The following is a 27,871-nucleotide window of genomic DNA, read 5'->3' as shown; positions in this document are numbered from 1 at the left end:
CACATTATAACAAATTTTATTATCATTATTATTATTTTAAATGTAAATATCTGGAAATATATGAGGCCCATTTCTATATGCCAATAAAGTGTTTTTTCTCCCTAAAAGACTTGGTCGCATATTGTTGGTGTGACTTCATAAGTGACTTCAAGTCCTGCCTGTCCTTCCTCCTCAAAGGAAGGGCTACACAATAACACAGCAACAATACGACAGTAATCAATAACCATACGAACAAAGCAGTTACATTTTGCCACAAATCTCACAGGACATGTGACTAATTTTTTTATTAATTATTTTTTTCCCCTTTTCTTGAAAAAAGAAAAAAAAAAAAAGAACAAAAAAAAAAAAAGGTTGTGTTGCTACAGGCTGCACTTAAGAAAAAATAAAAATACATGTACACTATAAACAACCCAGCAAATGTACAGAGGAAGATGGTGATATGGAAGAAAACTGCCTAACACAGGTAAAGTGGTAAAGATACATGAGGATAAAGATCACAAAGATAAAAGCAAAGAAAACTGGAGAAAAAAAAAAAAAAACAGGAAGAGGCCTAAGTAGAACTTGATGCAATTTACTAAGTGTAGTAGAATATGCTGGTAAAGCTGTATAGACAGAAAATGTTACCCAAGATGTCAAAGCTTGACATATCTGTGAGCACAGAGGGCAGAAAAGAAAAGACGGACTAACTCTGCATGTGCGTTTGTAACTGCGATGTCAGGTTACAGTCAGAGTTACATTTCGTGGCGCTCAAATTTAAATGCATGTCATTGCCTCCTGTTTGTTGGCAAAATGTCACGTTGTACCACGGCTGGTTCCTTTCCCTCCACCCATGGTACTGCTGGTTTACAGTATCATAAGAGCCATACCTGAAACTGCTATATGTAGCCAACATTCTTTATAACCTCTCCTCACTATACTCCTAAGATTGGACTCCTCACCCAGGTAGTTTGGATCAATACATTTTGATTTCCAATTTGACCACATGAGCCTTGGTATCTTCTTTACAAGTCGCTTTGAATGAGCCCAAATGCCTGACACAAAAGAACATAACTCTTCTCAGATTCTGTGCGTTCATCCTCTCCCCAGGGGCGCAGCCTCTATCCCTCCATCCACCTGCCCAACCAGACTCGTGAGGGAGCTCGGTATCTTCGGAGCATTATGATGGAGCACGTTGAGCACACCAGTGTAAGAGCATGTGTGCTGTGTGTGTGCGTCTGTGTTAAGATATCCTCTGGATGAGTTTATCCTCAGTCAGACAGAAGAAGGTGCAGTAAGAAAGGTCAGAAATGAAGTTTTCACAGCCATGTCGCGTGATACCCTTACAGCCACGCAAGTCTAGTAGAGTTAGAGCTGAGAGGCGCTTCATATAATTCAGGCAGACATCTGTTAGCTTATTACAACCTAGAGATAAAAGAACAGAACACCGCTGTTTATTCAAAACTCACTTACAGTGCCCTGCCCTTATATTGGCACCCTTGGTAAATATGAGCAAAGGCGGCTGTGAAAATTTGTCTTTATTGTTTAAAATTTTCATCTTATGTTCAAAAAAATTCACTAAAATACTCTGCTCTCATGGAGATCAAACAACTGCAAACAAAACAGGTTTATGCAAAAAAATAAAAATTGTTAAATATAGGTGTGCAACATTTATTTTTTGTGCACCTGGGTGACTAGGAACAGGAAATTGTTCAACCTTGACTTCGTTTCACAGGGGTATAAATATGAGGCAACTCATTTACCTTAGTCATACATACCAATGGGTAAGACCAAGGAATATAGCTGTGATGTGCGGCAAAAGGTTGTTGAGCGTCACAAAATGGGAAGTGGCTATAAGAAAATAGCACAGGCATTGAAAATGCCCATTTCCACCATCAGGGCAATAATTAAGAAGTTCAAGTCAACTGGAAATGTTATGAATCAACCTGGAAGAGGACGTAGGTCTATATTGTCTCAACGCACTGTGAAGAGGATGGTTTGCATGGCCAAAAACATGCATCAAAATCAACACAAAAATGGTTTATTGACCACAAAATCAAGGTCCTGCCATGGCCATCCCAGTCCCCTGACTTGAAACCCATAGAAAACCTGTGAGCTGAACTGAAGAGGAGCATCCACCAGTATGGACCTCGAAATGTGAAGGATCTGGAGAGATTCTGTAAGGAGGAATGCTCTCAGATCCCTTGTCATGTATTTTCCAACCTCATCAGGCATTATAGGAGAAAACTCGGAGCTGTTATCTTGGCAAAGGGAGGTAGCACAGAGTATTGACTAAAAGGGTGCCAATAATTGTTGCACACCTATATTTAACAAATATATATATATATATATATATATATATATATATATATATATATATATATATATATATATATATATATATATATATATATATTTTGATAAACCTGTGCTTGGTTTGCAACTGTTTGATATCCATGAGAGCAGAATATTTTGTGTATTTTTTTAAACAAAAGATCAAAAGGTTAAACAATAAAGACAAATTTGCATAGCCTTCTTTGCTCATATTTACCAAGGGTGCCAATGTTAGTTGAGGGCACTGTATATGCAAAACTGCTTCTAAATTATAGATGCACAACAGATGCACCATGCTACAGATTAGTATTTGTTTAATTTCCTCTTTCTGAGTAATGCTCTACACTGCCCTTAGAATTCCTAGAATTATAAGGTCAAGTCCACTTCACCACAATACTGACAGGGTTACATGTAAGAAATGCGTGTACCTGCGAGGTTGAGCTCTCTGAGAGTGTTGCGTGTGTTGGAGCCGATGGCTGTAAGCAGGCTGATTGACTGGTCTGTAAGGACAGGGCAATGTGACAGGTCTAACCTCCTCAGCAATGGCATGTGTTTGATTATCAGCTTCAATGTCGAGTCACCCACGTCCAGACCAGATAACCGCAAAGTTAACAAGCCTTTCAGCCTGCTGCGATTTTCACTACCTAGATGGTTTAAAGCAGAGAGTGTAAAAGAGTAGTTACAGGTTATATTCAGCAAGAAACATCAGTCTTTCTTTTGCCCTATTCTCTTTATTTCATGCTGGTTCATCTTGAAATGATAGGACTACTGAAGATTTGGTTTTAACGTGGGCTACTAAGGGTTGTGCATGCAATTGACCTGACGGAGCGATGAGGTCTTTGAGCTGAGAGTCTTTAATGCTCTCTGCCCAGCACAGGTCCAGCGTGCGGAGACAAGGGATGCTCTGAGAACTCAAGCCCGAAAGAGATGATGATGAACAGCCGGACATGATCAGATCCTTCAGTCCTGACAAACAAAGCCAAAGAGAAAAATATATTACTACACGAACACTCATGGGATTCTGCAACTTAGTATGCGTATGCACATGAATGTTTCAGCTTTGTAATCCAATAAAACAATATTTAGAAAAAAATAATAATAATGTTGCTTATGGAGAAGCTGCAGCATTCTAGGCATGTATGTGTATATTGCTAAATAGCATCAGCCTGGTGTTTATACCTGGAAGATGGTGGATAAGCCAGGTGATCTGTTTCTTGGACACAGGTGTCCAGGACAAGTCAAGTGCAACGGGCTGGCGTTTAATAACAGCTGACAGAGCCTGAGTAGTGAGGGAGCGACATCTACTGAGATCTATCCGAGTCCACAAGCGCTTATCGTAACACCTAAAGAAAGAGAGAGAAAAATCGTTAAAAAGAGAAGGGCTTTCAGCTACCCTGTTTCATTAACCAGAAATTAAATGTATGGTCATTGACAATTCACACCCCCTAGCTAGGTTGAGAGCTAACACATACAGCATCAACAAGCACACTAATCTGTTTTTCTGTTTTTTATACTGTCTATGTAGACCATCCCAAATACTACCCAATTGGAACAATCTTTTGGACTCCTGGCCACTGATGTCTGTCATAATCAGGACCTGAACTTGTGATCTCTCAAAGAAAAGGCCACTTGAGAGCTCTCAATATTTTTCCATAATTAAATATTTTTATAATATGGGCACCACTATGCAAATGCAGACCATTCAACACTGGTTTATCATGGAACGGGTGGACAATTCAGCATGGAAATTCTATGTTGGCATATAAGATCTACACTACCAGTCAAAATTTAGACACACACATTATTTATTTTCCCCCCACATTTTAGAATAATAATAGTCATAAAATCTCTGGAACAATACAAATGGAACTATGTAAGAGTGTAGTATTTTAGCATCTTGAAAGTAGACCCCCTTTTTGCCTAGAATTTCCAGAAATGTATTCTTGGCATTTTCTCAACCGATTTCTTGAGGAATCCCCTGAGATGCTTTTTAAACAGTATTAAAAGAGTTCCCACCTACACTGGACTCTTATTTGCTGCTTTTTGGAATATTTCGCTCCAAGTCATCGGTTTAAAAAAAATTATATATATTTTTTGTAAATAAAATGTTAGTTTTCTAATGAAAGAAATGAATATGTTGGCACAATTAAATTTTTGTCTACAACACTGATTTCAAACATTTAATCATACACCTTCACATAAAAAAAAAACAAAAAAAAAAACATTTCAGTCAAGTGTCTCCAAACTTTTGACCGGTAGTGTACTTCTCTGCAGTTTTCTATTTTTGTAACACTGCTACAACAAAGCAACCTAATATTCAGATTTAAAAAAAAAAACAAAAAAAAAAAACCACAAGTTTGTGGCCACTTCAAACAAACAGGAAAAAAGTGGTCCAGTGAATTTTTTTTGTTTCATTTTGTAGATGCAGAAAGGAATTATTATAACCACCACCACTTCTCACTCTTTCTCTATACTCACCATTTGTACCAGGCCTTGCAAACCCGCATGCACACAGCCAGTTCTGTTCGGCTCAGGTAGCGAAACACGGACACCCACACCTCCTTCTCACATCCTGGCTCGTTCCCCACATCCCGGAATGAGGGATGAGTGAGGAGGGAAGGAGGGGAGGAGCCGGTGGTGGATGTCGTGGGAGGAGGAGGAGAAATAGAAGAGCGAGAGGAGGTGGAGGAAGGGGAGGCTCTACCATCAAGGTTCAAACTCCTGTAGCGTGTATGACGGCCTGATGCTAGACTGACTTTGGGTTGTGAGAAACCATTTCCAGTGGAGAGAGAGCTGCCATTTTTCTGCCGATACTTGTGAAGGGATTTGCGCTGGAGTACATCAGCATTACCGGGAGTGCGAGGAGACATGGCTGCCTCCAGTTTGGGTACAATAGACCCCAGATCACGTCTGGCCTTTGATGGGCGCTGCAATGTGACAGTCAGATAAGAACCATTTAACAGTTCATCATTTAAGTCTGAGACGAGTAGAACAGGAGGGTCAGGTTCTGAGTCTGAACGGTTCTCACCCTCGTCATCCTCATCTTCCTCCCCTCCATCATCCAGGTCCTCCATTTCTTCATCCTCTCCATCAAAGTCTTGCTCTTCACTTTCATCATCCTCATCATCGTCTTCATCATCCTCTTCACCTCTGCGCCGCCGACGCCGCGAACGGTGCTCTTTTTCAGACCTGCCCATGTGCCTTTCTTCTTCACTTTCATCCTCTTCCTCCTCCTCATCATCGTCCTCCTCCTCATCATCATCGTCGTCGTCGTCATCGTCGTCATCGTCATCGTCTGTTTCATAACGCCTTCGCTGCATTTTGGATCCACCTCGTAAACGAACACGACCTCCGCGCTCACCCCTTACACCGAGTCCACGCCTCATTTTTAGGGAGGACGAATTTGGGGTCATGCTACCACTCCCTCTGGCACCTCGATGTGAAGAACCTCTTAACAGTCCCCGCCTACCAGATCCAAATCCACGGCGAGCAGATATTGCACCCCTTGAGTGGAGCGAAAGCTTTCTCCTTCCTTCTCCATCCTCGTCGTCACTGCCTGAATCCATTCCTTGTCTCCGGTAGATCTTAGCAACCCGAGGATCCAACGAGGATGATTTGCGCTTCTAAAGACAAAATTCAAAGGATTCAGGCAAAAATTTTCATGTTCTCTTTTCTAGAGTAACAAAGCATCAACTATGAGGGTCGAACAAAATAACCGAGAAAAAGGATAGTTAACAAATGGTTTCTAAATTGCGTCATTTTGAAAATAGCACAGCAGGCATATTATTGACGCACCAAAAACTTGTGAAAACGTGCTATATGTGTTTTGTTAAATCATTATGATATGATTTTTGACATGCGCAGGTTGAGAAATAAAATGTTCAATTTTGCTTCTGACAGAACAAATGCAGCACCAGCAAGCAGACTAATCTGTTTTCTGTGTTTTGTCCTGTCTATGTATATACTGGCTCACACTGTATCACGGGATACATAAACAAGCAACAATAAAGTTGACAGCCTCAATTCAATTACCATTAGTTCCTAGTTTGCTTCCAATAGTTTGCTACCAAAATCTGTACACCTGGAACCTTTGGTACCAGAGCAGTGGACAAGTCGCTTTTTTTTTTTTCCTAGTGCCACAAATTCTGGTACTTAAATAGACCCTATTATTTTAATACTTACATGCATTTTGCCTGCTTCCAATTTGATCTGTTTAAGAAAAAGAAAAAAAAAACTGTTTAATGCAGGCCCTTACAAATGCAAGCACACAGGATTCATGTCATGATCAAAGTGAATGAAAAATCAAACAGGCAGCAGACAGAGCTGATTCTGAGGTCCTCTCCCCCCACCAGTCAGTCCGAGCAGCGATGGGGCAACGGGATGATGATGAAAAGGGGCAGGAAGGGCAAGATAGATAGAAACAGACAAATAGAGACAGGAAAATGCTGGCAGGGAGTCAAAAGAAAGGAATACAGAGGGGGGGGGGGGGGGGGGAAGGATAGCAGGAGATCGGGTGAACGTGCGGCAGCCGTGGCGTGAGGAAGGCGGAGCCTCTCACCCTCTTCCTGAGCCGCTGCTCTGGGGCCGCCACTTGTTTCCGTAGCGACCCATGTGACAGAGAGGAAGGGGGCCGCCCGACCCCGTGCCACGCCCCGCCCTCGCCCCTCAGCCCCCCCGACCCCTCTGGAGTTGTGAGTTCATCACCGCTGCCCGATGACTGACACACAGGGGAAGAAGCAGCACTGTTAAACACTCAGAGCTGTGCGCTTGTATACATACACGTATACATCCAATGGTACTGCCTTAAATGTGCTATACGAAAGAACAGTATAAATTATATTCGTATTACCCCTATTCAGGACTAGATACTCAGAACATTGTTGTTTCAAAATCAGCTTGTAAAAGACTATGCATGCATGTTTTACCTCAGAGTCCGTGTCTTTGCCAATGACACATTTGGGACATTCCCAGCAACTGGGCAGATCTTTGTTTACTACACCCTCACCTGGCACCTAGAGGAAAGAATGTTTTAATTCAAGCACAATGAAGGAAAACACATTTTAAAGTTACAATAATACTATGTAGAATGTATAAAAAATGATGAAGTAATGCATACTGTCCTGCTATCAAAGACTACTGAAATAACTACATGCAGGTGATTCTCTCTCACAGTAGACGTGCGTATGAATATGCATATATAGGTGAAATCGTAAAGGCACATGAAAGAAATGCTGTAAAGCAAAAGACGCCTTCAAAGATAATAAACGTTAAACAATCCAACATAAAAAAAATACTATAAATAGCTGTAAACCATGCTAAACTAAAAAAGTCTATATTTATTGTGACAATCTTTTTGATTTTTAAAAATCCATCAGTCATCTCAGGTACACTTTGTGAAGTTTTATACAGAAATTAGCTGGAAGGTTTTACTGAGCATCTTGTGGAATCTGCCACAGATCTTCTGGAGGCTTTGACTGAAGTAAAACTTAGCAGTCTTCATTGTTTTTTTTGGTCTTAAAAAGAGATGCATTATCTAATGTTATTTTATTTACTAAACAAACATTTTTCTGTGAATGTTTGTAAATCTAAAATGTTTTTGTATTGACTTCACTGCAAAAATCATAAAATAAATATCTATCACTTGTATCCATTGTCCACATCTATCCATTGTAGTTAAAAAGTAAATAAATAAATAAAAACCACCAAAACAAACAGGGTGCCTAAATATTTTTGCACAGTGCTGTATGAACAGCCCAAAACACTGCCATCACTAGCTATTAAAGTGACAAAGATGAGTGCTGTTAGGTCAAGCACAGGAAAACTAATGAGAAATTTAACTGTACCCTACTTTAAAGAGTAGTAGGTTTAAAGGAGATTAATTTATTAGTCTTCCACAATTATCATATGCCACACACTATACACATGCATATGTAGTGCAATATTACTAGACTTGCTTTAAATACACTACATATAGATTTAGCATCGTCTCACGCCAAATAGTATTTTCTCTGTGATCATTTGGCCCAAAGGTTTTAGAAACTATGATGAGAGGCCTTCACAATGTCTCCACAGTAAGTATTACGCACCAAAACAGAAAATACTGCTTAACATGTGCACATGCCTTTAGGCAGCTAGGATGGGCAATCTGCGCACAATTGGAGCATTCCATGAGTTCTTCTCCAGTATCCTGGTTCCCTTCTTCACAAATTTCACACACCGCAGAGAGAGGCAAGCCAGGCTACGTGTGAGAGAAGAAACAAATATAGACGGTATTTTACATACAAAGGTTACTGGTTGTGATTTACTGCTTAGTCTTTCTTTCTCCTATTGTTCTAACTTACTGTGTGGGTATGTGAACATTTAAAAAAAAATAAATAAAAAAATAAATAAATTCTTCATCCATTACACTGATGACTATTCATCCCAATCACTCCATTCTAAGTATGGGGTAATATATATTCATGTGGCACAAACATAGAAATTGGCAATGATTCTAAAATAATTTTCTATCGAAAATAATTAGTAATAAGCTCCAACACATAAATACATTAATGCAGACACACTTCCCTTTCACAAGTTTCACTGGTATATAGTCACTAGTCAACTATTCACTAGTTTCATTAAAGTCCACCTATTATGGTTTTGAAACGTGCCTAATTTTGTTTTAGAGGGCTCATACAATAGATTTACATGCATCAGAGATAAAAAAAAAAAAACTAATTGTGCTCATAATTTAAATTGCAGCATTACCTTCCCCCCAAACCCCGTAAAAAATGACCGATTAAACGATCTGTTCTAAAGGATCCATTCTAAACTCCTCCTTTCAGAGAACATATACTGCTCTGATTGGTCAGATGTACCTGTCTGTTGTGATTGGTCTACTGCTGTCAGCGAGCAGCCAATGAAGACCAGAGGTGGGGCTTTTTGTTATGAATCTACTTCTATACAAACCTAAGTAAGTCTGGAATTACTAACAACTTGTTTCAGCTGTTGAGAATGGGTTCTTTCTTTTGGGAGTCAATAAGCCCGTTTGACGTGTGCTTTGATTTTTGAAACTTTGCGGGGTTTTTTTACATTCACAAACAGCTCTATAACACACTATATGAAAGGTAATATTTGAAAAACCATAATAGGTGCACTTTCATATAATTAAAATTGGCAAAAAATAAAAATTAAGGTAATTACAAGTACACACACATACATACACGCATACATATGGGAGGCATGCCAGGAAAAAAGTCTTTGCAAGACTACAGTTTGCCAATGAGCATATAGGCAAAGACCAGGCCTTTTGGAATAATGTGCTCTGGACAGATAAATCAAAGATAGAGTTGTTTGGCCACAGTAACAGCAGACATGTTTGGTGCAGACTAAAGACAGCTTTTCAGAAGAAGCACCTCATACCAGCTGTGAAGCATGGTGGTAGAAACGTTATGGTTTGGGGTTGCTTCGCTGCTTGCATTTATTGATTCAACTATGAATTCTGCATCATATCAAAGAGTGCTTGAAGATAATGTGAGGCCATCTGTCCAAATGTTGAACATTATATCCAAACAAACCACCATTTTCCAGTAATAACCTCATAATACTTCAGCTAATGTAGTGTAGGATTTCAAGCTAGTAAAAGACAAATGGCTCAACAAAAAATGCACGCACAAGTGCACACACACCACTCTACACTCACAGCAAGACACTGGCGAAGGACACACGTCTGTTTCAGTTTGCCTGGGCCACCAAACTTCTTCATATCTCTGCAGAAATTGCACTCGCCACATTCTGGCCGCAGACATGCCTCACAGCGCTTACAGCGCACACGCCGCCGCCGGAGTGCTGACATCGAGGAGGCTGGCTTTGTTGGACGAGGGATGATTGGAGTGGTGGCTAATTTGGGACGACCGACTGGGGCAGGCGGCGGGGGAGGCTGGTACCAGGATGGCTGGATGGAACAAAGTAGGAGAGATTGAGAAACAAACAAGGACAGATTGAGAAACAAAGAAACGGTAATAGGGCAACAATGTAATCTTTATTTTTATAGAACTTTTTTTATAAGTTCAGAATTATAAATTCTGTTACACTTAAAAGATCAATACTAAGTATTTATGATAAAACACATTAAAGAACCAATGTAAAATCACCAGTTAACTGACTACAAATCTGCAAGTAATTCAAATCATGAAATGTATATTTAACAAGTAAAAAGAGACCAAAAACAATTTGCAATGGTCGAGTTATTACATTTTAAAGTTTAGAATTATCTTACCCTCTTTGGCCATTTAACAATGGGTCTTCCAGTGTATGAAAGTTTAGAGTTATCATTAGCATGTTCTTTAAGTAATGCCTGGGGGGGAAAACACATTTACCATTAGCCTTGAGGAAAAGAGGAACGAGTCAACCAACATTTACAAAAAAATTTAAGACCTGCACGTCACTTCAATCATGCTACACGAAACATCAGCTATAATGTGTACATGCATATACATACATTTCTGGGTTTAAGTAAACTATAGCAGGGTAAACCTCTATAGAGGTAAATGGGAGAGCATAGCAAATATCCTTTTTGAATTACCATTTGCACCAACAGTGAAGAAAAAAAAAAGCCAGTATTTCCTTCCCATAACTTTCCAAGAGAGGAAAAAAATATAGAGAGATGGATTACGGCAGTGAGAAGAGAAAAAGATGTCAAATTTACCATCACTTCTTCAGCAGCTGTATTAGAAACCCCTCACAGCAGTGTTTATGAGGGTTTTTTTTGGAATTAAATGCCAAGATAATGTAACATGTAGTGCTATAAATGTACAGAAATTTTTGTAAAGAAGAAAATATATATATTTTTAAAAACCCTTTGCAATTTTGTAATATTACTATTGCACTGAATAATACTTAATAATAATAATACATTTTTATTTGGGGTACAAATAGTAATAACACAATAGTAATATATTTCTGACTTAATACACTTTTATGCATTAGAACTTGCGGATTTTATTCTGGTGGAAAAATGCCGGAAGACCTCCGTTTAGTTGGCAACATTTTTTTTTTAAAAATTCACTTCTCATTACCAATCAGGTGAAAAGCTGTAAACCTCTGCCCAAAAAAATGTTTGAGATTATGCTAATGTAAAACCAAAGTGAATCTGGCATGTGTTGTGTCTAAATGCAGGTTATAAGCGACTCAATCTCAGTTGGTGTGGAGCGGCGCTTACTGTGAACCGAGCCGCTCTAAAACACCGGCTCGGAGCCGCACACACACTCCGAGAGCGACACAGTCATATGGGTTTATCATCTCAAACAGCAACGAGCCAAAATAAAATCTAAACATTCTTTACAGTGTCATTTCGGTTGCATTATTAAGACCTTTGAAACGTGAATTTATGACATTTTAATGCTAATTAACCCTTAGAGATCTAGATCGATTTTTGAGAAATCTGACTCCTGTATTTTTTTTTTTCTAACCTATTCTAGCAGTCAACATCAAGTGCCATATATAATTTTAAACAGGAGCACTTTAAGTTTCAATCTAAAATTTTCATTTAAAGTCCAAATTGTATTTTTTTTTTGGTCTGAGAATGGAGGAATTATCCAGAATTTTTAGAAAAATGCAAGAATCAATTTGGTGTTTTTTTTACTGTGAACTCATTATACTTTTTAATGGTTTGCTCAGCATTATTTCCTTAAGCTTACCCGCATGTCATGGAGCAAGGCAGGTGCGTTGTGTATTCCTGCAGGAACACACTTTTTGTGCGAGGGAAGAGATTCTAGTTTTCCTAGCAAATTCCATAAACCCTCCAGCTCAAAAGGTGTCATGTGGACTTTCATTCCAGGCCGAGTTGGAGGAGACGGAGGATCATCCTCTTCCTTTACGTGACCGTTCAAGGCTTCCAAACTGGAGGGTTCTTGCTTAAGGCCTGAAACAAAGTTATACTTTCACTGAATTTTCCTTAGATAAAACAGATTATAAAAAGATCAAAACAGCTAATTCTGCTAACAACCACTAACAGTTAATGGTGTGTACAGTTTCTTTTATGCCTACTGATTCAAAGTACTTTTTAATTCACCAATAGCCAGTTTAGTGAGTTTAGATTAAGTGTTCTTGCTGAGATACCAACCGATGCCTAGAGAGTGTTTCTGAAACTCAGGGATGAGGTAGGAGGTGTTGGTCAGACTGTACACATACCGTTCCAGCACATACCAACACATCTCATAATAAAATGGGTAGCGAAATTTAGTTGGCACCTAATTTGGTGGACAGAGAAATAAGAAACATGTTAACACTGTACAAAAAGTAAAAAGACGGTTAAAAACTAAAAAAAAAAAGTGAAAAAAGGTGTTATTCAGAATGAGATACGAATGACCAATACCTTTAATAGTGCAAAAAATATGACTTTAATTACATGTCTAGAGCATGCTTATTTTCAACTTACATGTACATATTCATATTTGTAACTCAGATTACATAATTTGTTGCGCACCCTTGTCCTGTCCTCAATGTTGCAGATATTGAGCTGCATGGGGATGTTAAAACTGTGTAGGAAATTGCCACCAAACACAAGTGTGTCCACAGGTGTGTACACTGCATGAATCCAGCCTGTGGAAACGAGCAAATATCCACAGAAACACGAATTTAACGAAACACATCATCAGGATGCGACACTGATGTAAACTGATATTAAACATCCTTGGTGAAATGAATATTATTGTCTGTAAGAAAAAAGTTCATGTACTCACCTGATGGGATAATAAACGTGTAGCCCTGCTTGAGCTCAATCCTTTGGCACTCAGTGGCCTTGTCTCCGAGGAAGATGTCTCCTTGTTTTCCAGACAACACCCAGTTCTCATAGAGCTCCAGGTTTTGTGGTGTCGGAGGAATTAACCAAAATACCTGTGACACAGAAAGTCAGCCGCTGGCTCATCTCACTCGGCTATGGATTTCAATGGATTACAATGGATTTTATAGACGCAGTGACATCTTCTGAAGCTTTTCAATTACTGATCTCTTGATTTCATCAAAAGTACTGAGTACTTGTATCAAGAGTGGTTGATTTAGACTACCCCCGATGACAGAACTTTCAACAATCAAAAATAAACTATACAAAACAGTTTTCTATAATAATTTTTTTTTTATAAAAATGACCTTGAAACATGTTTACACCTTTATCTCACTTCTGTCAGTCAATTAGGATAACTGTGAGCTCATGTATACAGGTTGGCATATCTTCACAGGTAAAGTAGAAACAGCACACTACTTGAAATTGAATAGGGCACTAAAGTAATGCCCAGTATGGTGGCTATATCTGATTAATTAATTACACCATTTTTGTCAGATTCTGAAAGCCAATTTAAATTAGTAATTGACCAGTCTCTTCTCAATTTGTTTCTGGTATATGGGTTTTGATCCACTCAGGCAGATAAGAGCCAGACTTGTAACATTAACTGAACTGCCTGGGAGCATTTCCTAAATCGCTGCAGAGTAAACAGATTTTGCTACTATAAGAAACCGATAAGTTCAAGCCATGAAGATTACTTTTATGACCTCACACACCGAGCTCATACATAATGCCCTTCAACCAGTTTTTAATGGAAGTATTGGTGAAGTATCAATATAAAATATCCATATTTTTTAATTTATTGAAACTTTCATAATAATGAACACGTAGAGTTTGACGTGTTCACACATACCTTGCATCCTCGGAGTATGTGGTACCACACAGAAGTGCCTCCAAAGTCTATGTGGAAGTCTGTGTAACAGCCCTGCACGCTCATCAGACAGTATCTTCACACACAAGAATATATTGACATCATGAGATCAAGAAAGAGAAGGAGAGAAACTACAAACAGGAAGAGGGTGATTAGAGGTAGAATACTGAGGGAGGATAAGCAAAGAAAATATGGGGTTAGGGAAAAGTAGGGATGCTCCAATCAGGATTTTTGCAGCAGATACCGACTGTTCAAGCTTTATATAAGTGATAAGTAAGCTTTCTGTTGACCGTCACTGTTTTTTTGTTTTCAGATAAAGTAATGCCCCAGATGTTGCCTTGGTTATACTATTTACAGTAATGTTGTAGATTGTTAATTGAAAATCAAATAAATAAGCAAAACAAGTATTAATAGGCCTTTAAAAATATACAGCAAATGGTGTCATTGTTTCTTGAGACCTCGTAATAATTCCACACTGGTGATGACATGACTGCAGTGCTAAAGTTTAACGTCATCATGTGTTTTATGTAGAGATGCACTGATGTATCGGCCAATAATGGCAATTTTTATAAAAAGTTAATACAATAAAAAAAAAGTTGATATTATATATTACCTGTTTGATGTTCAGTGATAAAGTAGAAATGCTTTAGCTTGTGGTGAGTGAATGTGAAGCCTAACAGGAGGTTAGGATTCAGTTAATGTTAATATGAATTAATAACATTCAGTAAGTTAAGAAATCTTACTTTATTCTTCAGAATTTAGTTAATGTGTTCATGTTAAACTGAGTAATGTGTTTTCTGTTTATGAGACCAGTTACTGTGAAACAACTTCTTTCAGAATTGGAAACTATTATTATTAATTTAAAAGAAGGCATAAAAGTCAGAATTATCGGTATTGGCCGATATCACTCTGAATAATCGGTTATCAGTATCGGCTGAGAAATTTTGTATCGGTGCACGTCTAGTTTTATGCCCTCACATGTTTTACGTCATTAAATTGTGATCAGTTTGTGAGCTCGGCCAAATTTAGAGACTACCGATCAAGTCATAGAATGTGATTATCGGCCGATACCGATTGCCGGCCGATCGATCGGAGCATCCCTAAGGAAAAGTCATTCATGCCACTGGCAAAGATTACATACAAATACATATAAGCAATAAAATAAGTGAGGAAATAAGACACAACAGACCTTGTGGTCCTAACAGTCTGGAGTGTGTTATTCCACTTATACCACAGCAATTTGCCAATGAGGTCAACGCATTGAATGATTGCAATGTTTAATTTATTAACAAACGGCACATCACAATTTTTATGGTTTAGTGTTTGATCCAATGTTGTGGAACTTCCGTGAGACATATTAGATCCTGTTATGGTAAATGGTCTGTACTTATATAGCGCTTTTATCCAAAGCGCTTTACACGGCATCTCATTCACCCATTCACACACACCAATGGTAGCAGAGCTGCCATGCAAGGCACTAACTTGCCATCGGTTCAGTGTCTTGCCCAAGGACACTTCAGCATGTGGAGTCATGAGGGCCGGGAATTGAACTGGCAACCCTACGATTAATGGACTGCCCGCTGTACCACCTGAGCCACAGCCTATGATAACTATGTTATCATTTGTTAGTTCCGCACTAAAACACTCATTCCCTCTCCAGCATCTCCTTCTCTCTCTTTTTCAAAAAAAAAAAAAAAAAAACAGCTCGTCATTTTAAAGTGAAACTGGAAAACATGAACCAAAGTTTCCCATGATGGGAAACTTTGCAAAGCACCATAACTGATACTGACGGCTCTTTCTATAAATGGTAAATAAACTTCTTATATAGATTTTAAATAAATGACTCCTAACAAAACACATCACCACAACAACCATTTGGTTTTTCTTTGTTGAACAACATGGTATGTATGTGGTGCATTCACCAGACAAGTCCACGTGTATGAGCTGTTACTGTAGAGAAGGTAATAATGCATTAGAACGTGTGCATTAATATAAACCTATAGTTCACATTACAGCCGGAACTACTGTCAGAGCCATGTGAGTATACAGAAATAACGCACACCTCCTGACCAATTGGATTCAAGATTTCAACCGCACAGTAGTATAACATGACTTCATAAACCAGACGTAATTTTAGCTTACTTTTGCACTTTAGGGTACTGCATGTCAAGGATGGAGTTGGTGGAGTCTCTCTGCCTTTCCTTTAAGTGTCGTGGCCACATATTATCCACCCAATCGATCATGTCCACCTGGGAGACAACAAGAAAAACAATACTAATTGTGAGAAAGGGAAATAACCTGAAAGTGAATCGAGGCTTTACTGCATGTTTGCATGCACTAACTGTTGCAGGTCTTTTGACTAAATTCTCCAGTTTGGTGTGGCTGAACTCCAAGCTGATGACATTGTACAGCTTCTCTCTCTGGGAAGGCGGGGTCTCGTAGTATCGCCTCCACTGAGCCATAGACATCTCTGTGCCCTTCTGAGTAGCCACGTCCATCACGTCTATCATGCGGCGACTGCCTATCATAGAGAGGGTTTGGCATGATCATACTGGTACATTGTCTTTATGTTAATTTAACACCAGCTGGTTTCCTACTGTTTTTCATTTATTATTTATTCCCACTGTACAATAATGTGTAAATTCCTTACCCACAAACATCTTCACATCGTTCACACTGAAGTCTGAACCTGGCATTCTAAAGAAAAACAGTAGAAAAAAATATATATATACATATATTCTGAAGAAATTATATACTACTACAGTATAGATCATCAAAATAGAGAAAAAGATGGTGGGGAACAGATACTTAAAATGATAAAAACTGAAAGCAAAAGTAGACAACACAACATTATCATAAAAACAAAAATTCAACACCACAAGTTAGAGAAAAGTAAGTCTTAAAACGTCTTATTGCAGTAGATCCAGTTGTGTGGGTTTGGAAAGGGGTTTTTTTATTTTATTTTATTAATACTGCACACAATTCATGCATTGAAGATACTAAATTAAGTGCTAACTGAATAAACGTAACATGTTATTAATATTCTGAAGGTCCAAAACATCCACATGTATGTTGTGTTTATTCAATAAAACACATTGCACTTCTCTGAGTTATGTGCAGTACTATAGAAAAAAGAAAAAGAAAAGAAGAAGAAAAGAAAAAAAGCTTGACTGCTCCTCAACCCCTACAGATGTGAGGCAGTTTAACAAGTTGTTTTTAAGGAAAACTATATATTGGTCACATTTGTAGTGTCAAAAGTTTAGACATAATCATTCTTTATTTTCCCCCCACATTTTATAATAATAATAAATCATCAAAACTCTGGAGTAACACAAGTGGAACTATGGGAATTAAGTTGTGATAAAAACAAAATAAATGAAAATAATTTAATATTTTAGCATCTTCAAAGTAGACCCCCTTTTTGTCTAGAATTTCCAGAAATGTATTCTTGGCATTTTCTCAACCGATTTCTTGAGGAATTTCCCTGAGATGCTTTTTAAACAGTATTAAAGGAGTTCACGCCTATGCTGGACACTTATCGGCTGCTTTTCAGAATATTTTGCTCCAAGTCATCTGTTTAAAAAATTTTTTTTGCTTTGTTTTCTAATGAAAGAAATTAATTTGTTGGCACAATTACATTTTTGTCTACAACACTGATTTCAAACATTTAATCATTCACCTTCAGATCAAAAGGTTTTTAAGATCATGAGAAACGTTTCAGTCGAATGACTCCAAACTTTTGACCGGTTGTGTATGTGTCTTGAGATCACAAACAATCATTTCAACATATTTTGGAATGGTGTAATAAGAACAGAACCGAAACCCATCGAATCAAAACACACTTACAGTGGAAGGCAGTTTCAGAATCCAATCGATCAAGAATAAATATCGGCATGGCTTTTTAGGAGGTAGCGAGAACTCGGATCTGAAGGGATTGAAGACTGAAGAGGTAAAACATTTCAGTGGCTCGATAGGTAGCTAGCCAACATTAATGGACTTGTTCACTTGATTCAGCTAGGTATCGAGTTTCCTTGTTTTTTTTTGCTATGGTCAGTGTGGTAAAATGCACTTATTTTCAAGCTAGCTGAGAGAGAGAGAGAGAGAGAGATCCATCTCTACTCCAAGAAAACCACATCCGCTGCCACCTCCAATGTCAAGTATTGGAGCGAATATACAACCCATATGTATACCACAAACTATCAGATTCATCTGGGTACAGGAGCAGTGCTGAAGCACAACCCACGGGGAAAAAAAATAACTCCACAAGTAACTTGCGATTTTATATTTCAAACAGAGATGGTTTAGAGAGACAAAAGTTAAGTACTGCAGCATTAAAGATTCATAATAATTACACTAATAGAGACTTCACAAAGCAGTTATTTAGCTTTCCCTAAAGTTATGTAGTACCCATGTGCAATCAGAACAGAAAATAAGTTAACAAATAATGGCAAATTCATTTTCCTGGAAAAAGTACTTCCAAATTGTGTCATATGCTAAACCGATTTACATATTTACATTTTACAAAAATTGCCTTACATTTTCTTTTTTTTATTCCCCACCAATTTCTAGTCTTTTTTCTCAGTACCAGGAAACGTGTCCCCCAAATCACCAAAGGCTACAATGTGGTAGCTTGAACTCAGCTTCAAAAACACTGTTTTTGAACACAAGATGCATTACTTGATTCCAAGTCCATCTGGTCGTTCAAAGATAATTGGATCCCTCAGCCCGCACCTCTGGATGAACTCAAATGTGAAATCTGGGGAAATAACGTGACAATTTGTTTACAACAGTAAACACACTAAAGAAGCAAACCTCTTAATATGCAGACAGTCAAAAAAAAAGCAACAGAAATAATTTGCTACATAAAATCCTCCCCCTTTGTAATTATATTGTACAAAACAGAACAGTACATAATATATATTTTGATTGACAGTAGAAATGAGGCCCAACTAACATGCTCAGTAGTTTGCTTTGCTGCATGTGAGGGCCAGGTTCCAGTCTTTGCATTAATGGACTGTCAGAAATATACTGGTTACCTCTTCTTTTCCACTAGAGGAACCCAGGTCAATTTCAGTTCTAAGGTTCCCTTTTTAGTTCGACCTTCAAAAAAATAATGCTTGCAAATGCATGAGCTACTGTAGCTGAGCTTGGTCTCAGAGTATTCTCCAATCTATCTCCATATCTTCCATTCTGATATATTTCATCCTATGAAACAAGATCAGTCAGATCTGCAAATGAACATAATGCGTGCAGTGCTACGCTCTGAATGTTCTACCACTCAGTGGTGTGGCCTTCTACACAGTGGTGAGCTGAGGCCAAGGTCAAGGAATCACATCACAGTAATCAGAAAGGAAGGGCTTCTCAAAAAAGCTAAATGCTGCTTACTGTTGAATCCATAGTTTGGAACAGTTCATAAATATTAAAATTTTTATTACCCAATCTAAAAACTTTTTTTGTTTTTAACCAAATCTACTGTTTTGAATTGCTATTGTCTTGAGCACGTTGGCACAAAAAGATTTCTTATGCCACAAATTGTCTTTACGCATCATGTTAGCATCAAGCTTATGACATTGTTCTTATTTTTGCACAACTCAGCAACAGAACCTTGCAGACAGCAGGCTTGTTTAATGTAAGGATGTAGCCATCAGTATCTGATCTGACCAGAACATCATTAAAGCAGGTAAAATTGAAAACAACAAAATCCATTATCGTTATTAACGTTCATGCAAGATCAAGGGATTATTAACTCTTTAGCAGAGTTACTTTTTCTGAAAATGCAGTAATGAAAACGCATTACATTTTACATTTATGTAATTTGATTACAGTTACTGATGTTAATAAAATTACGCTACTTGCATAACAAATGTATTTTTAAGAAAACAATATTAAAATGAATTTTTAAAATAAATCACGTTTTGTGCAACCTGGTCGTAACCTGGCCTGGGCATTCGCGGCTCTAGCCCCGTAGATTTTTTTCTTTAGCCCCGAATAATTCTCCACTTGGAGCAGTTTGTCACTATGTAACCGAACATTAGTAAAAGAAGACAACGGTGTTGTAATTTTATATCTTCAGTGAACGGAGGCGAGACCAATCAGACAGGGTTTACAGGAAAATACTCGTGTCTTATTGGCTGGCAGCTCTCAATTCTGCCAAGTGCTAGCTCACATAGTGAGAGGAAAAATGGATATATGCCAATTGTATTTTTATTATTATTATTATTTTTTTTTACCAGTAAAGGGGTTGAAACTGAAACAGTAACATCCTCTGATGCTGAGCAGGAAAACAAGATGTGTAAATGTCTATACGAGTTCCAGTTTACATGAACATGATATGAGCAGAGCATAAAGAAACAATGTACTTTGCATGGCACTGTAGCAGCTAAACCCATACAATGATAACTTAGCTGTGCCTCCCCTTGGATAGCGACACCAAACTAGCCTAGTTAGAAAAGTTTTATATTTTACCGGTCTGGTAGTCCTACAAACAGTGACAACACCCGAGGCAAGTTTTATGATAAATATAACTTTTTTGTAGTGCATTTTTGTAGATTTCACAGGTTTTGAAAGTAACTTGAAAGTAAATTAATTAGTAATCTGATTACTTTTTACATGCAGTAATGTAAATCAGATTACAATTTTAAAAGTAGTAATTAGTAATCCGTAGTGGATTACTTTTTTTGAGTAACTTACCCAACACTGCTCCTTAGTTCCTGTTTTGAATAGTTATAGTTCCTCAAAATGTGCCTAAACCTCAATGAGAGCTACAATGTTGGGAACTGGCTATTTCTAATGGCAATGTCAAACTCCAAGTTCACTGCACTGTGTCCTATTCATTTTAAGGAAGAGCACTTTCACAACCACAAGGTGCATGACTGCTGATGTGACAAAATCTGGCCTGCTGTGCAATAAAGCACTCAGTTTCTTATAATCGCCTTATAATCTTATAAGAATTTATTATAATCAGTATAATATTTGCTATAACCTAATAGTTCAAACACTGTTTGTTATTGCTTCCTTTTCCTAAAGAAACATCCTATTCTAATTTCAGAGCACAGAGATTATTGGTGTTAGTTGATAGAATGTGTGTGACACCACTGACCTAACCCATAAAAATAGAGAAAGATGTGAAGGAGTGGTATGAGGTAACAATAAGTGGACACACACTCCAACATTAGAATTATCTGAAAACTGAAAAATTTCTGCCCATCTCCCACAAGTCCAGATGACACAGGTATATATGCAGAGCGCAAGACAAATGCAAAGCTGTGCAGGTAGGACATACCTTTTCCTTCCATGCGTTTGATCCTGTCAGAACCAAAGCGATCACTGTATACTTTCTCCTCCAAGTCAAAGGTCCTTTTCCCCTCGATCTCATCATCAGAGATCCCATCGTCATGGTAACGTCGCCGCGTGCCTGACCGCTGGGAAAAGGGGGGAAAAAGAACAATTAGAAACCTTTTACTCATCCTACAGACAGATCATTCGAGGTCAAGTCCATGATTCAACACACCCTGAGACCGCTGATCTACTGTGCAAAATGTTAACATAAAATGTGCTGCTTTATAGCTATAAAAATATATATACATATATTTTAAAGTACATGTTGGACAATCATAATTAATTCGCTATTTCTGTTTTCAAAAAATGTGCAGACTACCACTGGTACATTGCTGATTTATAAATAAACCAAGAAATCTAAATTAATTAACTAAAAATGAGTGTTTGCCATTTAAATTTTTACAAATTTGACAAAAGCTGGGAATCATGATGACTAAGACCAAAGTGTCTGGGGAATTAACAATAGCTTAGAGTGTACGCGTCGGCTTTATGCTGTTTAATACGTAATAGTGTAAATAAATTAAGAGAAAGGTTAAGAAAGGTTGCTTAATTGACAAATTTCACAGTTTAACTGCTTATAACAGTATTATTAGACAGGGATGAGCATGAGCATCAGAGGCAGACGCACTGGAATCAGATTTAAAAATTTTTATTAAAATGCAAGTTGGATGTTAGCTTATAAGACACAGCTCATACTCAAGAACATGAGACAGAAAATGTTTTAAAACACGTCACCGTTACTCTTGTGACCTTTTAATGGACAAATGGATTTTTATATTTTTAAACCACAGCAGCGCCGGCTGTAACTCGAATCACAGGTCTATATTAATTGTCTGATGGAAGATCTACATAATTAAAAGGGTTAATAATAAACAGACAAAACATGTTTTATTAAACAAAGCAAAACGTACAAAAGTTGATATGGTAAAGCTTTCTATATAGAGACATACAGTACATTTACATGGACTCCGATATTAACCCGATTAAGACAATACTCTGATTAAGAAACTAGTGATTTCTGATTACGTTAATCCGGCTAAAGTCATGCTCAAAGTAAACACAAATCAAATTTCAAATCAAAAGACATGGAGTATTCCTATTTTAGTCGCATTATGGAAGTGCATTACAGACATGTACACACCTTAATCACACTATTAATGTTGTGTGGGAGTTTTCACCGCATTTTGTGACAGGACACATACACACATGGCAGTGCTCAACCGTATGATGGCAAACAAGAGAGCACGGCTGCGCCCGAAACCACGTACTTACCTGCTATATAGTAGGTGAAATACATGTATAGCATGACAAACAATTAACTGCACTTGAAGCTTTCATAAAATTAAAAGTTAAACACCAAAACTCTATATGGTACCATGACGAAGATGAATTGTATGTTGATACGTGAAATTCTGGAGGGAACGTCGGACGGCGTGCCGTGAGGACATAATGATGTGTGCCGTTAATCCATCTATGTTCTATAACATGTAAAACGGGAACATGAAAGGAATATTCTAAAAGCGACTCATTTAAACACCTTAATCAGAATATTGTCTTATTCAGAATAAGTTCAATAATTAGATTATTGCTATCCATGTAAACGTAGTCAGTGATTTAACATTTATGGAAGGAGTCCTGGATGTCAGAGAGTTGTAAAAGTCAGATGTTGCCACGGGAACATCTTCAGGACAGAAGACTCGTTTTCTGTCATATTCTGTCAGAAGCTGCATTTTCTGTTATTAACTTCACACGAGAGAGAGAGGAAAAAAAAGAGAGAGGGTAGTAACAGAACAACTGTTTATAGTGCCTACAACGTAAGTGCTAACGGGAATTAACTTGTCTTGAAGACGTCCCAAAACGTTAAATGTAACTGTAAATGGTTAAACAAGCACAAAGTATCATTCATTAATACATTTAAAATTGTAAAATGGCTCCTGAGGGGTGCAACAGAAAAAGCATTCATCCAGTGGTCAGGAAGATCATGATTTCAAATACCAACAATGCCACAGCCATCTGTGGCCGGGGTCATAGAGAGCAAAACTGCCTGTTCTCTCTTGGAGGAGGGAGGGTCACTGAGGACGCACGTGCTGGCCTTCACCCTCACCGTCCCGGCTAGTAGCTGTCATATGACAGCAGGGTTGCCAGGTGAGTGAAAATTAGCACATGATCAACACAGGAAGAATTTTTTTAAAATTAATTAATTAATTAATAATTGCAACTGTGATACAAGAGGAATAAAACATTTCAGGGCATGCTGTTATGGGAAAATAATCCACATTTGTAGTTTCTGTTACACAAGGTGGTAACAGAAACTCCACTTTGTGTCAGGCCACAACACATCACCCCGTCGCAGATTATCTTTCTATAACCGCATGCCCCAAAGTGTTTTATTTTTTAAGAAACAGCATGTTATAATTAAGGGACATTGTTTTATTACTTGGACAATACAGATTATATGCTGATTATATTTTGATTGCTGGTTATTCACATGCTAAGCAAGAAATACTGGCATCGTGTTAAAATGAGAAACATACCAACTCCGGACAAATAAATCCTTTTAATAAAATTTTTAAAAAAAAATTAAATAAGGGACTGAAATAGCTCTTTGCAACACCGTCTAATCATGAATACTTTGGCTTTTCCCATTCAATGAGGGACTGATGCCCATCTTCCTCTCCATCTCCCACTTCCACATATCAAGCCATGAATGAGTAATAAGCTGTCCCAATCTTGGCCTTGTCTTCAGATCTAAAGCATCTCTATGGTGATGGCCAACAGAGCGCATGTTAAAGCCACGTCATCACACGGACTGTCTCAAACACGGACACGATAGAAGAAAATCAATACAAAATCCGGCAATGACTCGGCAACATCCTCACAAATGATAAGTTACTGTTATATACTTACTTATTAAGATCCTTATTTCCGTGAAACAAAGACAAAGACATAACGGTTGAGATGACGAGTAAATCCACTTTGTCCAAGAACATAAAACACTTTATCCGACTAAATAGCACTATGTCTAATACATTCACCTATGACTAAGCACATTCCTTTAAGAAGTTAGATATAGGTTTATGACATTTATGTGGTCTGGATAGACATGAATGTGGCTACCTGTTTGTATGTCCTTACAACAAAGTCATTTCCTGTGTCCATCTTCAACCAAAGCCATTTATACTGCACAGTTCATTGAGCAGGATCGAAGCAGGCAGACAGCAAACAGCACCAGGAACATTGTGTACTTACTAAGACAACGTCAAAAGGACAAATGCGGCTGCTTAGATTTCCAATTGTTAATGCCTGTTTTATTGGGTCAGTAATACACAGACGGATCCCTAAAATGAGTTTAGAAGATGGTATAGCAAAAACACCCATATACATACATATATACATAAATAAATAAATAAAAACACACTGAAAAGAAGGTGCCACAAAAACAGCTAAATTTGGAGCACTGCAGGCAAGGCTGATAAAACAGCTCTTTCCATCTAAATCAAAGCCACATCTCAGATGCATGTCTGTCCTTCTTTCTTTTAGGATCCTTTCTATTCGGTATCTGAGGCCTGAGACTGCAGTGCCCCTAAATGTAGCCCTTGTGGAGGGCAACGAAACACTACACACCTCGCACCTTCAGTGTCACATCTTCGTCCCCCTTCCTTCTCTTCCTCCCTCGCTTCCTCAACACACCACCATCTACAACGGTAAACGTCTGCTCACTGTTCTCCATCCCGCCGTCTCGTGCTTCGTTTTCCTTTCACTGGCGAGACCAGCGGTCGGTCCTCCTCTTGTGATCCTTTGCCTCTGCAGTGTCCCCTCCCTCCCTCCCTCCCTCCCAGTCCCACTCCTCACCCCTTCCGCTTCTGCATCCCAACTCACATGGTCAGCTCGACCAATCATGTCGTTCCTATTCCCAATGCCATCTCTTTGAAAAAGAGACAAACCACTTATAGCTTGCATCGCATCGTCGGTTCAGCTCACTTGCGCTCTTTCTTAATTGACCTGAAACTCACATCTCCTCTTTGTATCTTTATTTCTTTTCTTGGTTTTTGTAACCTTAACATCAGGTGTATAACAGGATGCACAAATCTGGCATTCCAACATTGTTTCAACAATAACACCAGCGGCAAGACCTAATCAACAAGACAGAAGAAGCAAAGATCCTACAAACGTTTATCTCCTATTTTCTCATTATTAAGCCCAAATAAACATAAGACACATAGAACAGATCCTGGAAGACTTCACAAAATCTTTAAACAGTCACAATATCACGATGAAAATGAACGGCATCAATGTTAACTTTTTTCTGTGCCTCTATCTTTTAATCCAATGACAAAAATAAACAAAAACCCTGCGATTCTAACATAAACGACCCCAAATAATTAAAAGATCAAAACTTATACCAAGTTCTAACTTAAAGGTTTAATAATACACACGTTTTATTCTCTCAAACACAAATGTAAATAGACATGACCTGCTACATCCGTTTGTGATTATAGCAGTTATATACTTTAGGTTTAATCAGGGTGACTATAGTTGCATATAACTAGTTCAGTAATTAGTTCATCAATGGCAGGTGGATGAGTATTAGTAAATCTACCTACCAGTCGTTTGCTGTATCGTGGATTTGGATCTTCCATATCCAGTCTGTCACGGAGGAAATAATTTCCAGAGAAAGACACCAGCTCTCGCTTATACTCGTCTGTCAAAAGTTTGGCGAATTATGAGCTACCTGATAGCTAGAAAAGGTTGTCTAAACTTGAGCAAAAAACCTTCGTAATTAAAACACAACCGACCGAAGAGCGTAAATAAAAAAAAATCGTTAAAATGACATTATGTATAAAGTTACCTGAATGTAGTAAAGTGTTTTAAATGGCAGTCAATCTTAGAACTTGCTAGGTAGTAAATTAGTTGGCTATACATTACAGCCTGCTTTAAAAATGTATTGCACCCTGATCTATTTAATAACCATGTTAACCAGCGAGATATGTGCCATAGTAAGGCACCATTCTATCAAGTCACGCACTTGACACTAAAACGCTACTTTAAAAAAAAACCTACAAGAAGTTCAATTATGAATTAATTAACAAGCTGTGTGAAATGTACTTGCTAGCTAGCTACCCTCCACTGAAGTGAACCATCGCTCCACCAAAACAAAACGATTGTGCTGTGTGAGACGGATTAGCATTAGCATTAGCTCGCGCTTAGCTCCCAACACTAAACGCACACGCAAAAGTAGCTAACAAATTGTTAGCTATCTCGCTAGAACCAACATAGCTTTCGTGATATTTATTCACTCCGGTTTTAATAAACAAACACCGCGTCAGGAATGCGTTCGTAGTAACGCTTATTAAGGATAAAAACCAAAACATGACAACTCAGGGGGGTACTAAAGAAAAGCAATTAAAGTAGCTTCATCTCGCGTTGTCTTTATAAGCTAACTTAGCTAGCTAGCGTTAGCTCCAGTTTAGAAACGTTTAAGTTCTAACGTTATCCCACTGAAACGCTGTTATAGTTATTTTCAGCGAACTTCGCTAACTTGGCCTCAAAACCCGCACAGTAAAACGCATCAAATCCGCCTCTAATAATAACATATACATTCCGGTGAGGTTTCTTTTGAACTTTTTTTCAATACTGAGGGAAATTGTCGTTTGGACAGCTCCGCTCTCTGTGCATTCACGATAAAGTTCCATTGGTGAACCCTTTCGCCGCCATTTTCAAATCGTCATGAAAACTCAGCTGCCTCTCCGGAAAACAAGCCACGACCACTAGTACATTTGCGCCAATCAAATGCGACACAGATGGAACGGTATTGGTTGGAAAATATGTCAATCAATGCCATAGACTTATACATACAATACTATCGTGTAGATTCACAAAACAGTAACGGACAGCGTCAGTAACCATTAAGCGAACAAATTGTAGGAATTACTGCGCTCTTATTGACGGAGCAGTGATGTCGATCAATATAACATGAAACTATTGGTTTTCAAGCAAATATCCCGTACGTAACCAATCAAGGCGGATATAATGCTTAACGCGTGGTTAGAGGGCAGAACTTGGTGAACATTCATAAACACTTATGAATTGTATAAAATCATATCCAGAGCGTATAAAGCCATCATTCAGTTCTGTACCTTTGATCGTCCGGCGCTTGACATCCCATCGCTTGCAGCCACTCCGTCCATGTTCGCATGTGAATGCTATTTAGGGCTCGATTTATCGTGGAGAATTTACAACTCCCTTCAAATGAGCGAAAACAAAAAAAAAACACAAGTTCACATTATAATACGGTTAAAGCCATTCAGGCAGCATGAAGTCCATGACTAAATAAAAATAAGAGGTAGCCATGTACTTTGTTCGTCCGCATGGTCTCAGCCCAGGAGCACCAGTGGTGCGTTTCCGAACAAGGAAGTGATTTCTGATTGGTCCGTCGTAAGAATGGCAACACTGATTGGCTAATATATCTATCCCTGAGTTCACTATTCATTTTAAACAACAAAAAAATACGAGTTATAACAGAGAAAGGT

General features: G+C 38.2%; 1 protein-coding gene across 11 annotated transcripts; it reads right to left on the bottom strand.

Moving 5' to 3' along the window:
• Positions 1-27,722, bottom strand: kdm2aa (lysine (K)-specific demethylase 2Aa). 11 transcript variants are annotated; one of them, XM_053621851.1, is made up of 22 exons: positions 27,697-27,722; positions 27,479-27,584; positions 21,286-21,424; positions 18,681-18,759; positions 16,654-16,700; positions 16,146-16,524; positions 13,986-14,079; positions 13,035-13,188; positions 12,731-12,894; positions 12,416-12,542; positions 11,991-12,214; positions 10,571-10,648; positions 9,995-10,246; positions 8,432-8,548; positions 7,236-7,322; positions 6,869-7,027; positions 6,493-6,519; positions 4,789-5,933; positions 3,490-3,653; positions 3,130-3,276; positions 2,739-2,954; positions 1-1,401 (listed from the first exon to the last, which is right to left on the bottom strand). In XM_053621851.1, the coding sequence occupies exons 2-22, from the start codon at positions 27,527-27,529 to the stop codon at positions 1,220-1,222; spliced, it is 4,032 nt and encodes a 1,343-aa protein (XP_053477826.1). In that variant the 5' UTR covers positions 27,530-27,584; positions 27,697-27,722; the 3' UTR covers positions 1-1,219. The 11 variants fall into 11 exon arrangements, with proteins under 11 accessions (XP_053477826.1, XP_053477831.1, XP_053477835.1 ...); XM_053621856.1 differs by lacking the exons at positions 27,479-27,584; positions 27,697-27,722 and adding exons at positions 25,946-26,043; positions 26,191-27,417; XM_053621860.1 differs by lacking the exons at positions 27,479-27,584; positions 27,697-27,722 and adding an exon at positions 25,946-27,414 and having other exon boundaries at positions 12,779-12,894; positions 16,146-16,252; positions 16,346-16,524.
• Between the last annotated feature and the right edge of the window lie 149 nt (positions 27,723-27,871).

Source organism: Ictalurus furcatus, chromosome 3, assembly GCF_023375685.1.
Source record: "Ictalurus furcatus strain D&B chromosome 3, Billie_1.0, whole genome shotgun sequence".
NCBI classification, from domain to species: domain Eukaryota; kingdom Metazoa; phylum Chordata; class Actinopteri; order Siluriformes; family Ictaluridae; genus Ictalurus; species Ictalurus furcatus.
Note: the sequence above shows the minus strand (reverse complement) of the source record. Positions and strands in the feature narration are given on the sequence as shown.